This window comes from Poecile atricapillus, chromosome 37, assembly GCF_030490865.1.
Source record: "Poecile atricapillus isolate bPoeAtr1 chromosome 37, bPoeAtr1.hap1, whole genome shotgun sequence".
Taxonomy (NCBI): domain Eukaryota; kingdom Metazoa; phylum Chordata; class Aves; order Passeriformes; family Paridae; genus Poecile; species Poecile atricapillus.
The window spans coordinates 2,594,343-2,607,891 of record NC_081285.1 but is presented as its reverse complement, the minus strand read 5'-3'; the positions used below and the strand labels follow the sequence as shown (position 1 = coordinate 2,607,891).

General features: G+C 60.9%; 1 protein-coding gene across 1 annotated transcript; it reads left to right on the top strand.

The window, feature by feature from the left end:
* The first annotated feature begins 3,605 nt into the window (after window positions 1-3,605).
* Window positions 3,606-13,112, top strand: CAPN1 (calpain 1). Its single transcript, XM_058861543.1, has 23 exons — window positions 3,606-3,707; window positions 4,070-4,182; window positions 5,820-6,087; window positions 6,185-6,254; window positions 6,341-6,459; window positions 6,874-7,007; window positions 7,084-7,252; window positions 7,333-7,416; window positions 7,487-7,572; window positions 7,643-7,717; window positions 7,794-7,954; window positions 8,025-8,203; window positions 8,692-8,703; window positions 9,195-9,406; window positions 9,488-9,527; window positions 9,629-9,694; window positions 10,404-10,461; window positions 10,765-10,829; window positions 10,964-11,032; window positions 11,688-11,766; window positions 11,845-11,961; window positions 12,302-12,360; window positions 12,746-13,112. The coding sequence occupies exons 3-23, from the start codon at window positions 5,821-5,823 to the stop codon at window positions 12,770-12,772; spliced, it is 2,148 nt and encodes a 715-aa protein (XP_058717526.1). The 5' UTR covers window positions 3,606-3,707; window positions 4,070-4,182; window position 5,820; the 3' UTR covers window positions 12,773-13,112.
* Window positions 13,113-13,549: the final 437 nt, after the last annotated feature.

The following is a 13,549-nucleotide window of genomic DNA, read 5'->3' as shown; positions in this document are numbered from 1 at the left end:
AATCTTACTGAAATACACAAATGAATTTTAAAGAAGACTTTAATATTTTTTTTTCTCATGGGGAGACCAGGCAGTGTTGTCCTCAACCCCTTTTTGGGGTGGAAAAGGGAATTCCTGCAGCACGACTGAGGCAGAGAGGTACAAGACAGAGGTAAAGATGTGGTCACTGAGCTTTTGGGGATTAAACTCTTATTCTGGTTTGGGGGGAATTTAGGGCTTTTTAGGCATTAAAAAAGGTTGGGTTTGTGGTCACTTGAAGTTTTATGGGTGTTAAATGCTAATTCTTGTGGGGATTTTTGAGCTACCGTCTAAACCGGGCTAAATCCACCCCCTCACATTCCAGAACCTCCAAACTGAGCGGTTTTCCCCCCAAAAAATGATTTTCCTGTTGTTTTTCTCCTCCCTGAGAAAACACCGTGGTACCAGCATTCCTCTCCAGGGCCTCCAACAAGGTCACTCCTACCAAAACCACATTTTAGTTGAATTTGTTTAAAGAAAAACTACCTTTTTACTAGAACTTAGTTGGGTTTTTTTTTGCCTAAAGCAGCTGTTTTTCACCCCATTTTGCTGGCCATGGCACTGAGGTTCTTCAGGCGTGTGGGGCTGCCCAGGAGCGACTGCACCCCCTCAACTTCTTCACACCTGCGAGTCCTTAATTAGGGCTTTAATGACCCCCTGCCTTAATTAGGGTCCTAACACCCTCCCAATCCAGAGGGGATCCTAATGATGCCCCAGTAATTAAGCAGAGGGCCCTAATTAAGCCCTCATAATGAACTTGGGGGGGTTCTAATGAAGCAGAAGGTTCTCGAGTTCTGCTTCCTAATGAAGTGGGGGGCTTTAATTAAGCAAGGAGCCCTAATGATGATTCCATTAATGAAGCAGGAAGGCTTAAGGAAGTAGGGAGCCCTAATGATACCCCACTAACGAAGTGGGGGCCTTAATGATGCCCCTGCTAATGAAGTGGGGGCCTTAATGATGCTCCCCCAATCGAGGAGGGGCTCTAATCAATCAAGAGATGCCCCTGCTAATGAAGTGGGGGCTCTAATTAACCCCAAACCCTCAGAGTCCTCCTCCACTTCCCACTCCCAAATTCCCGCAAATCCCATTACCCAAAATCCCTAAATCCTTCCCAAAATCCCTGATTTCCACCCAAAAACAACCCCGGGGCAGCCTGGGCTAACCCTGAACGCCCAGACAGGGCCAGGGCAAAAAAAATCATCAAAACTGGAGATTTTACAGCAAGTTTGGACCCAATTTCCCCTTTTGTTTTGTGTGGAAATTGGGCGCTTTTTTGGTTTGACCCCAAATTGAGCCCTTTTTTCTTTTCTAACCCTAAAATTGGCTCCTTTTTACTTCTCACCCAGAATTGGGCTTTTTTGCTTGTTTGTTTTTAAATTTTTTTCTCCCAAAAAATGGCCCTTTTTTGGTTTTCTCCCAAAATTTGCCCTTTTTTTTTTTTGCTTTTGCCCCAAAACCCTGTCCTGGGGTGCCTGGAATTGGGACTGCTCCACACCTGATTTGGGGTAAAACCTGCTGGAACTGGGGCTGTGCCACACTCATATTGCTTTTTTTCTTTGGTTTTTACATGACCAATTTTGGGTTTTTTCAACCCAACCCCCATTTTTTGCTCAGAAACGTCTCTTTGCTGCCATCCCAACTGGTGGTTTTGGGTGATATCTTCTCAGTTTTTTCCCATTTCCGCCTTATTTATCACCCACACCCTTCAAAGTTGCCCAGAATCGCTCGTTTTCTCCCCAAGGCCCTTCCTGTCTCCCCATTTTTGTGCAAAAAACATAGAAAATGGGTAAAACATATTGAAAAAAATCGCTCATTTGGGGTTTTTTCTGTGTGAAAATGGGGAATAAAGGGGAGTGGGGTCTGGTTTGGGGGGGTCCATGGGGGGGTCACAGCCATGGGGACGTGGTGGGAGTGTCCTGTGTGTCCAGCCCCCAATGTCCAGCCCCCCAAGTGTCCAGCCCCACATGTCCCATTCCTGTCCAGCCCCCCCAGTGTCCCCCCAAGCCCAGACCCCCGTCCCCCTCCCCATGCAGTGACAATCCCACAGGAGCCCGAACGGCCCCAAAACTGCCCCAAACCCCCTCGGGCCCCCCCAAACCCGCTCCGTGTCCCCCAAACCCTCCCCAAATCCCCCAAACCTGCTCCGTGTCCCCCCCAAACCCTTCCGGGCCGCCCCAAAGCTGCTCCATGTCCCCCCCAAACCCTCCAAACCCGCTCCGTGTCCCCCCCAAACCCCCCGGGGCCCCCCAGACCCCCAAACCCGTTCCTGTTTCCCCCCAAACCCCCCAAACCCTCTCCGTGTCCCCCCAAACCCTCCCCAAATCCCCCAAACCCGCTCCGTGTCCCCCCAAACCTCCCCGGACCCCCCCAAACCCGCTCCGTGTCCCCCCAAATCCCCCAAACCCTCTCCGTGTCCCCCCAAACCCTCCTCAAATCTCCCAAACCCGCTCCGTGTCGCCCCAAACCTCCCCGGACCCCCCCAAACCCTCTCCGTGTCCCCCCCCAAACCCCCCAAACCCTCTCCGTGTCCCCCCAAACCCTCTCCGTGTCCCCCCAAACCCTCTCCGTGTCCCCCCAAATCCCCCAAACCCTCTCCGTGTCCCCCCAAACCTCCCCGGACCCCCCCAAATCCTCTCTGTGTCACCCCAAACCCCCCAATCCCTCTCCGTGTCCCCCCAGTCCCTCTCCGTGTCCCCCCAAACTCCCCCAAACCCGTTCCGTGTCCCTCCAAACCCCCCCAGTCCCTCTCCGTGTCCCCCCAAACCTCCCCGGACCCCCCCAAATCCTCTCCGTGTCACCCCAAACCCCCAGTCCCTCTCCGTGTCCCCCCAAACCCTCTCCGTGTCCCCCCAATCCCCCCCAAATCCTCCAAACCCTCTCCGTGTCCCCCCAAACTCTCCCCAAACCCCCCAGTCCCTCTCCGTGTCCCCCCAAACCCCCGAAACCCTCTCCGTGTCCCCCCAGTCCCTCTCCGTGTCCCCCCCAAACCCCCCAGTCCCTCTCCGTGTCCCCCCAGTCCCTCTCCGTGTCCCCCCAGTCCCTCTCCGTGTCCCCCCAAACTCTCCCCAAACCCCCCAATCCCTCTCCGTGTCCCCCCAGTCCCTCTCCGTGTCCCCCCAGTCCCTCTCCGTGTCCCCCCAAACCCCCCAAACCCTCTCCGTGTCCCCCCAGTCCCTCTCCGTGTCCCCCCAAACCCTTTCCGTGTCCCCCCAAACCCCCCCAAATCCTCCAAACCCTCTCCGTGTCCCCCCAAACCCCCCAGTCCCTCTCCGTAACCCTCCAAACCCTCTCCGTGTCCCCCCAGTCCCTCTCCGTAACCCTCCAAACCCTCTCCGTGTCCCCCCAGTCCCTCTCCGTGTCCCCCCAAACCCGCTCCGTGTCCCCCCAGTCCCTCTCCGTGTCCCCCCAGTCCCTCTCCGTGTCCCCCCAAACTCTCCCCAAACCCCCCAAACCCGCTCCGTGTCCCCCCAGTCCCTCTCCGTGTCCCCCCAGTCCCTCTCCGTGTCCCCCCGGTCCCTCTCCGTGTCCCCTCCCCGCGGGGTTGGGGAGGGCGCGGCGCAGGGAGGAGTCTCGGGGGTTGGGGGGGGGCGGGGGCGGCCTCGCCTTCCTGCTCCAGGAAGTTTGGGGTGAGAAATTTGCCTTTTTGCCGCTGTTTTTCCCCCAAAAAAGCGGCGAGCCCGGGAGCGGAGGTAGGAGCGGGGCCGGGCGGTGACAGCTGGGGACGGCCGGGGACAGCCGGTGACACAGCGGGAGCGCCCGCAGACCCCGCGCCCGGCGCTTACACAACTCCGGAACGGGGCAAAATCCCGGGAAATCGGGCAAGAGCCGCCCCTGGAATCCCTTCCCGTCCCTTCCCGCTGCTGGGGATTTCGGGGAGCCTGGGGGGGATCCCCCACCCCGCCCCCCGAGCCGCGCTTTCGCCAAAAAAGGGGATTTGGGGGTGTCGGGGCTGCCGCGGGGAGGGGGAATGGGGGGTGTTGCTGGTTTTGCTGGAGCTTTGCTGGTTTTTCAGCGGGGTTTTTCTTCTTTTCCGGGCTTTTCTCCCCAGCAGCGGGGCAGAGGTGGCAGCTGAGGCGCAGCCGGGCCCGGCGCTCGCCCCACGGCACCTGCCGGGGCTGCAGGCACCCAGAACGGGCTGAAAAGAGGCGATTTCACCCCAAAAACGTGCGTGGGGAGGGGCCGGGGGACCCGGCAGTGCCGGGGAGGGGGGCATAGGGAGCTGGAGGGGGAGGGAGGGTTGGACTCGCCCTCATTTTGGGGTTAATTTGTGCATTTTTGGGGCTCAGTCCCCGAGTTTGGGGTGTCCCTGACCCGAGGGCTGCGCTGGGGTTTGGGGTGACGGGAACCCCCCCGTGTTTGGCCTCGTTTAGGGGGGGGCTGCACTGCCCCCACCCCTGCCACGGCTCTGTCACTCCTTGGTGGCTCTGATTAGCGTTTAATTAACATGCCTAGGGGTTAATTAAGCGCCCCAATGCTTAATGAAGCTCCCCAGGGCTTGAGGAAGGTCCTGGGGTTGGACCCGGGGCCGCGCCTGTGGCCACGCCTCAACCTGCACGACCAGTTTGGGGCATTTCCCCTCGTTTCCTCTGCCTTTGGGGCTGTCCCGTGGCAAAATTGTCGGGATTTGACTCTGACGGGGCCGTTCCGAGGTGAAACCCTGGGATTTGGGACCCCTGTGAGCTTCCCTGCCCCCGGAATTCCCTCTTTTTACCCCAAAACAGAGTCACTCTCATCTCACCAAAACTGCCCCGGTTTCCTCCAGCCCGACACCGTCAGGACTCCAAATCTGGGGGAAAAACACAAATTCCCTCCCAAAGCCCCGAATCCCTTCCCAAAACCCCAAATTCTCTCCCCAAACCCCAAATTCCCCTCCCAAACCCCAATCCCTATGCAACACGCATATCCCAACCCCACTTTTCCCTAAATTCCGAGTGTGTTTTTCCCGTTTCCCTCCCAAATCCCCAAATCCCCTCCCAAAACCCCAAATTCCCCCCAAATCCCCCATCCCCATGCAGAACACATATCCCAACACTGCTTTGTCCTAAATTCTGAGCCCATTTTTCCCATTTCTATCCCAAAACCCCCCAAATCCCTTCCCAAACCCCTAAATCCCCCCCAAACCCCCGAATCCCCTCCCAAAACCCCCCTAATTCCCTCCCCAAACCCCCAAATCCCCCACCCAGTCCCCAAATTCCCCCCTAAATCCCCAAATTCCCCCCCAAATCCCCCCCAAACCCCAAATTCCCGCCCAAACCCCCAAATTCTCCCCCAAATCCCCTCCCAAAACCCCCAAATCCCTTCCCAAACCCCAAATTCCCCCCAAGCCCCCAAATTCCCCCCTAAACCTCCAAATTCCCCCCCAAATCCCCCTAAAACCCCCAAATCCCCTCCCAAACCCCCCAATCCCCTCCCAAATTCCAAATCACCCCCAAAACCCCCGAATCCCTTCCCAAACCCCCAAATCCTTCCCCAAACCCCCCAAATCCTTCCCCAAACCCCCCAAATCCCCCCAAACCCCAAATTCCCACCCAAACCCCCAAATTCTCCCCCAAATCCCCTCCTGAGCCCCCAAATCCCCCCAAAACCCCCAAATCCCCTCCCAAACCCCCCAATCCCCTCCCAAATTCCAAATCACCCCCAAAACCCCCGAATCCCTTCCCAAACCCCCAAATTCCCCCCAAACCCCCAAATTCGCCCCCAAATCCCCCCAAACCCCCAAATCACCCCCCAAATCCCCCCCAGACCCCCAAATCCCGGTGCGGAACACTCATCCCACGCGCCGTGTTCCCCGTTCCCCGCAGCATGGCGGAGCCGCCGGTGGTGCCGGTGTTCTGCACCGGCGTCTCGGCGCAGGTGCGGCGGCAGCGAGCCAAGGAGCTGGGGCTGGGCCGGCACGACAACGCCGTGCGTTACCTGGGCCAGGATTTCGGGCAGCTGGCCGAGGAGTGCCGGCGCTCCGGGACCCTGTTCCGGGACCCCGCCTTCCCCCCGGCCGCCTCCTCCCTCGGCTTCCGCGAGCTGGGCCCCGGCTCCTCCAAAACCCGCGGCGTGCAGTGGAAGAGACCCACGGTGAGCCCGGCGCCGATCCGGTGCCGATCCGGCGCCGATCCTCGCCGAAATCCCCATGGGAAGGCGCGAACGTCCCCAATTTTGGGGTTTCCCGCAGGAGCTGTGCCCGCGGCCGCAGTTCATCGTGGACGGAGCCACGCGCACCGACATCTGCCAGGGAGCGCTGGGTGAGGCGTCCCCGCTCTTCTCCCCGGGTCTGGGGTGTTTTTTGGGATGGTTTTGGCGGGAATTGGCCGGTTTTGGTTCCGCCCAGGTGACTGCTGGCTGCTGGCGGCCATCGCGTCGCTGACGCTCAACGAGACCCTCCTGCACCGCGTGGTGCCGCACGGGCAGAGCTTCCAGCAGGGCTACGCCGGCATCTTCCACTTCCAGGTCAGCAAAGCCCGGCCCTGGGGCTCCCCTCGGCCGTTTTGAGGGGAAATCCCAAGGTTTTGGGGCTCCCACCAGCGCTTCAGGCCTCCTCTTGTCGTTCTGAGAGGTTCCTGCGCCGTTTGGGGCCTCCTCGTGACCGTTTTGAGGGGATCCCCCCTGGTTTTGGGGCTCCACTCTGCAGTTCTGAGGTGACCTCTGCAAGGTTTTAGGGATTCTCTTCGCAATCTTGGCCACACCTCCAATTCTGGGAGGATTCCCCATTATTTTGGGCCCTTTTTCCCCCCCAATTCCTTGCATCCCCCTCCCACTGTTGCAACTCCCCTGGTGCCTCGTGGGACCCCAAACCGGGCGTTTTTTCCCCCAGAATCTCCTTCCCTGGCTAACCCGGCTGCTTCCTCCTCCTGCTCCCCCCAGATCTGGCAGTTTGGCGAGTGGCTGGACGTGGTGGTGGACGATTTCCTGCCCACCAAGGACGGGAAGCTGCTCTTCGTGCACTCTGCCGAGGGCTCCGAGTTCTGGAGCGCGCTGCTGGAGAAAGCCTACGCCAAGTAGGGCCCCTTCCCTCTCCCCGCGGCGCTTTTTGGGGGGCAGAACCCCCCGCAAACGCCGCCGGCTGCCGCGCAGGGTGAACGGCTGCTACGAGGCGCTGTCGGGCGGCAGCACCTCCGAGGGCTTCGAGGACTTCACGGGCGGCGTCACCGAGTGGTTCGACCTCCGCCGGCCCCCGGCCGACCTCTACCAGATCATCCTCAAGGCTCTGGAGCGCGGCTCCCTGCTGGGCTGCTCCATCGACGTGAGTGCGCCGCGGCCGCCGGCGTGCCGGGGGGAATCCCGGCGGGATCGCGGCGCTCCCAACGCCGCCCATCCCCGCAGATAACCAGCGCCTTCGACATGGAGGCGGTGACCTTCAAGAAGCTGGTGAAGGGCCACGCTTACTCGGTGACCGGCGCCCAGCAGGTGAGGCCCGGTGCCGGTTCTGGGGGGAGAAGGGCGGGATTTGGGCGGCGCTGACGGAGCGTCCCCGCAGGTCCGGTACCGCGGGCAGGCCCTGGAGCTGATCCGGATGCGCAATCCCTGGGGAGAGGTGGAGTGGACGGGCGCCTGGAGCGACGGGTGAGGCTTCGTTAGCGCGAGGCTCGTTAGCGTAATGAGCCTGGCCCCGCTGACCCCGCTGTCCCCGCAGCTCGGCCGAGTGGCACGCGGTGGAGCCGGCGCTGCGCCAGCAGCTCATGGTCAAGATGGAGGATGGGGAATTCTGGTAGGGAAAATTCCCCTCCAACCCCTTTTCCCGGCCGTTCCGCGCCCCTAAACGAGGGGAAAACTCTTCCCTGCAGGATGTCCTTCCGGGATTTCCTGCGGGAATTCACCCGCCTGGAGATCTGCAACCTCACCCCGGACGCGCTGCAGTCCCGCAAGTTCCGCAAGTGGAACACGCGGCTCTACGACGGCACGTGGCGGCGCGGCAGCACCGCCGGCGGCTGCCGCAACTACCCCGGTACGCGGCGGGAGCGGCCCCGGGCCCGGCCGGCCCGGCGCCCGCTGAGCCCCCCGTGCCCCCTCCGCAGCCACGTTCTGGATCAACCCCCAGTTCAAGATCCAGCTGGAGGAGGTGGACGATGAGCGGGACGAGGACGGCGGGCGCGAGCCCGGCTGCAGCTTCCTGCTGGCGCTGATGCAGAAGCACCGGCGCCGCGAGCGCCGCCACGGCAAGGACATGGAGACCATCGGGTTCGCCGTCTACGAGGTAGCGGCGTCCGCCGGGGCTGGCCGGCATTGACTGGGGTCGACTGGGGTCAACTGGGATCAACTGGGGCCAGCTGGGACCAACTGGGGCCAGCCAGCATTGACTGGGGTCAACTGGGATTGACTGGGGTCAGCTGGGATCAACTGGGATTGACTGGGGTCAACTGGGATTGACTGGGGTCAACCAGCATCAACTGGGGACAGGCAACATCACCTGGGGTCCCCTGGGGTCAATTGGGGTCACCTGGGGTCCCCTATGGCTGATTGGGGTCACCTGGGGTCCCCTGGGGTCACCTGGGGTCCCCTAGGGCAGATCAGGGTCACCTGGGGTCCCCTATGGCTGACTGGGGTCACCTGGGGTTCCCCTGGGGTCACCTGGGGTCCCCTGGGGCCGATGGGGGTCAGGTGGCGTTAGCTGGGGTCCCTCAGGGTCACCTGGTGTCACCTGTCACCCACCGGGCCCCTCCGGTGTCTCCTCTTTCCACACAGGTCCCTCCCGAGGTGGGTGCTCCGCGCTGCCGGTGACGCTCTCGGGGACACCCTGGGGCCCTTCTTGGGGACACCTCGGGGGCCTTCTCGGGGACACCCCAGGGACCCCCCTGGTGCCATTCTCGGCACCCCCCTGGGGCCCTTCTCGGGGACACCCTGGGGCCACCCTTGGGCCACTCTTGGGGTCTCCCCAGTGCCACTCTCGGGGTCTCCCCAGTGCTGCTCTTGGGGCCACCCTGGGGCCACCCTTGAGGTCACCCTGGTGCTGCTCTCAGGGTCCCCCCGGTGCCGCTCTCGGGGATCCCCCAGTGGCGCTCTCGGGGTCCCCCGGTGCCACTCTCGGTGCTGCTCTGGGGATCCCCCAGTGCCATTCTCAGGGATCCCCCGGTGCTGCTCTCGGGGTTCCCCCGGTGCCATTCTCGGGGATCCCCCGGTGCCGCTCTCGGGGTCCCCCCGGTGCCGCTCTGGGGGTGTCTCCGTATCGTCTCCCCCGCTGCCCGCAGTACGTGGGGAGGTCGGCCGTGCACCTCAAGCGCGAGTTCTTCCTGGCCAACGCGTCGCGCGCGCGCTCCGAGCAGTTCATCAACCTGCGCGAGGTCAGCACGCGCTTCCGCCTGCCGCCCGGCGAGTACATCGTGGTGCCCTCCACCTTCGAGCCCAACCGCGAGGGCGACTTCGTGCTGCGCGTCTTCTCCGAGAAGAGAGCCGGCACCGAGTAAGCGCCGGCCCGCGGGCGCCGCCGCCGCCGCGCCCCCGCCGAGCCCCCGCGCCCACCCCGCTCTCGCTCTGTCCGCAGGGAGATGGACGACAAGATCCAGGCCACGCTGCCGGACGAGGTCAGCCGGCACCGGGGTGTGCCCGGGGTGTGCCCGGGGTGTGCCAGGGAGGGTCTGTATTTGGGTCCAGGGTACCCACACGGTACCCAAACTTCCCCCAGAAAGTGCTGCAGGAGAGCGAAATCGATGAGAACTTCAAGCAGCTCTTCAGGCAGCTAGCGGGGCCGGTAAGGGACGGTGACATCCAGGTGACATCCAGGTGACATCCAGGTGACATCCAGGTGACATCGGGGGGTGCTGGCCGTGACCTCAGCGGGTGGCAGTGATGTCACCGACAGCTGTCATTGGCTGGTGATGATGTCATTGTTTGGGCGTGATGTCGTTGTTGGGAGTGACGTCATTTGTTGGCAATGATGTCATGGGTTGCTGTGATGTCATCGGTTGCTGGTAATGCCATTGGTTGTTGGTGATGCGTTGGTTGGGTACCGCACTGTTGGTTGACGATGATGTCATTGGCTGCCAGTGACACCATTGGTTGGCAATGATGTCATTGGTTGCTGATGGTGTCATTGGCTGCTGGTGACGTCATTGGCTTCCAGTGATGTCATTGGTCACCGTTGACATCGTTGATTGCCGATGATGTCATTGGTTGCCAGTGATGTCATTGGACACAGATGATGTCATGGGTCGCCAGTGATGTCATTGGATACCGATGACATCATTGGTTGCCGATGATGTCATTGGTCATTGTTGATGTCATTGGTTGCCGATGATGTCATTGGTTGTCAATGATGTCATTGGTCATTGTTGATGTCATTGGTTGCCAATGATGTCATTGGTTGCCAATGATGTTATTGGTCATTGTTGATGTCATTGGTTGCCGATGATGTCACTGCTGAGCGGTGACACCGAGGCCACCCCGTGTCCCCTCCCCAGGACCTGGAGATCAGCGTCACCGAGCTCCAGACCATCCTCAACCGCATCATGGGCAAACGTGAGCCAGGCTGGGATTGGGGGGGCTCCACTCCAATTAACCCCAGCCCTCATTAACGCCCCCAGCCCTCATTAACCCTGCCCCCTCATTAACACCCCCAGCCCTCATTAACACCCCTGGCCCTCATTAACCCTGCCCCCCTCATTAACCCCGCCCCCCTCGTTAACACCCCCAGCCCTCATTAACACCCCCAGCCCTCATTAACACCCCCAGCCCTCATTAACACCCCCAGCCCTCATTAACACCCCCAGCCCTCGTTAACACCCCCAGCCCTCGTTAACACCCCAATCCTCCCAATCCCAGACAAAGACCTGCGGACCAAGGGCTTCAGCACCGAGTCCTGCCGGAGCATGGTCAACCTGATGGACGTATCCTGCGGCTGCGGCCTGGGGGGGCTCTGAGGGGCTGTGGGGGGTCCTTGGGGGGCTCTGGGGGTCTCTGGGGGGCTCTGGGGGGCTCTGGGGCCCCCCCAGCCGCCTTTTCCTTAACCCCCCTCCCCCAGAAAGACGGGAACGGGAAACTGGGGCTGGTGGAGTTCAACGTCCTCTGGAACCGCATCCGCAACTACCTGGTGGGTCTGGGGGCACGGGGGCCTCCCCCGGCGTTTGGGGGTTCAGTGGGGGCGTTTTGGGGTCTCTCTCATGGCTGACCCCCATCTTTGGGGGCGTTTTGGGGTCTCTCTCATGGCTGACCCCCATCTTTGGGGGCGTTTTGGGGTCTCTCTCCTCAAGGCAGACTCCTCCCCCCGCTGTTTTCCCGTTTTTTGGGGGGTGTTGGGGTGCAGTGAGGGAATTTGGGGTATGCTGGTTTGGGGGTCTCCCCTGAGGAGTGACCCCTGGTTTTTTTGGGGGGGTTTTGGGGTGCATTGGGGGTGTTTTCAGGGGTCTCTCTCCCCACAAGTGACCCCTGGTTTTGGGTGTGATTTTGGGGTACACTGGGGGTGTTTTGGGAGTCTCCCCTGAGGAGTGACGCCTGTTCTTTCGGGGGGGATTTTGGGTGTGATTTTGGGGTACAGTGGGGGTGTTTTTGGGGGTCTCTCTCCCCACAAGTGACCCCTGTTCTTTCAGGGGGGATTCTGGGGTACACTGGGGGTGTTTTTGGGGGTCTCTCTTCCCACAAGTGACCCCTGTTCTTTCAGGGGGGATTCTGGGGTACACTGGGGTTGTTTTTGGGGTCTCTCCCCACGAGTGACCCCTGTTTTTTTGGGGTGGGCTGTTCCTGCCCAGAGCATCTTCCGCAAGTTCGACCTGGACAAGTCGGGCTCCATCAGCGCCTACGAGCTGCGCCTGGCGCTGGAGGCCGCAGGTGACCCCCGGGGACCCCCCTGGGCCCTCCCCTGCCCCGGGACCCCCGGGTGACCCCCGGGGTGTCCCCCTGCCCCAGGGTACCGGCTGAACAAGCGGCTGCACGAGCTGCTCATCACCCGCTACGCCGAGCCCGACCTGGCCCTGGACTTTGACAACTTCGTCTGCTGCCTCGTGCGCCTCGAGACCATGTTCCGTGAGCAGCCCCGTCCCAAACCTCCCAAAAAACGTCCCAAACATCTCAAAAACCATCCCAAACTGTCCCAAACATTTCAAAAACCATCCCAGACCATCCCAAACATCCCAGACCATCCCAAAACCCATCCCAAAACCCATCCCAAAACCCATCCCAAAACCCATCCCAAACCATCCCAAACATCCCAAACCATCCCAAAACCCATCCCAAACCATCCCAAACCATCCCTCCCAACCGGATCCCAAACCCTCCCAGCCTGCCTGCCCACCCCGAGCACACTTTTCCCTCAGAAATGGAACTTCATCCCCCCTCAAATCCCAACCCCTTTCCCTCCCCTCAGGGTTTTTCCAAGCCATGGACGTGGACCAGGACGGCGTCGTCACCTTCGACCTGCTGCAGGTACCGCTGGGGGAACCTGAGGCCTTCCCCTTCCTCCTCCTCCTCCTTTTTCCTCCTTCTCCTCTCCCTCCTTCTCTTCCTCCCCTTCCTCCTCCTCCTCTTCCTCCTCCTTTTTCCTCCTTCTCCTCTCCCTCCTTCTCTTCCTTTCCCCACACTTTGTTCACCCTCTCCTCCTTCCCTTCCTCCTCCTCCTCCTCCTTTTTCCTCCTTCTTCTCTCCCTCCTTCTCTTCCTTTTCCCACCCTTTGTTCATCCTCTCCTCCTCCTCCTCCTCCTCCTTTTTCCTCCTTCTTCTCTCCCTCCTTCTCTTCCTTTTCCCACACTTTGTTCACCCTCTCCTCCTCCCCTTCCTCCCTCACCCTCACCCTCCTCCTCCTGGTCCGCAGTGGCTCCAGCTCACCATGTTCGCCTGACCGGATCCTCCAAGTGCCTTCCACGACCCCGCGCCGTTTTTTCCCTTTTCTTGGCTTTTTTCGGCAGAAAAGGCTGGATGTGGGGAAGGGGTGGGGGTCACACGGGACCCCCCCGAGCTTTGCCAAAGCCCCCCCTGTCCCTCCCCGCCTCACGCTCGACCCTTCTGGGGCAAATCCTCCCGATTTTGGTGCCTCTCGCGCTGACGGAGCCCCGGCCGTCGCCTTTGCTTCAGGGATCTGCTGCCCCCGGGTGCCATAAAGTGGTTTTTTTATTGTGTAAATTAAAAACGACATAAAAACCAAAGGGAAAAAAATGTTGTTTAAGTCAAAATTTCTTTTTCTGGCAGTTCTTTCTCTCTCTCAAGGTGGGGGGATGAGGGGATCTCAAGGTGCTGCAACATAACGAGTTTAGAGGTTATCTTAGGGTCATAGATCACAGATTTGGGGTATATTTATATATTTTTGGGGTGTTTTGATAGTTGTGACTTAAAACCCAGGGGTGTCTCCTGGGCGGGGGGTGCAGGACGAGGCTGCCGTGAGGGGAGGGGGTGAGGGGCTGGGCAGGGAGGGGACCCCGGACCTGCGGCAGGATCCTCCGGGGCAGGTGCGGCACCTGGGGCCGGGCAGGACCCTCCGGGCTCGGTTGGACCCCCCAGACCCGGTTGGACCCCCCAGACCCGGCTGGAATCCGTCCCCAGGCCCGGTTGGACCCCCCAGGCCCGGGCCGGGGTCGGTTCCCTCAGAGCCGCCTCGGCCCCGCCCCCTCAGCGCTCTGAG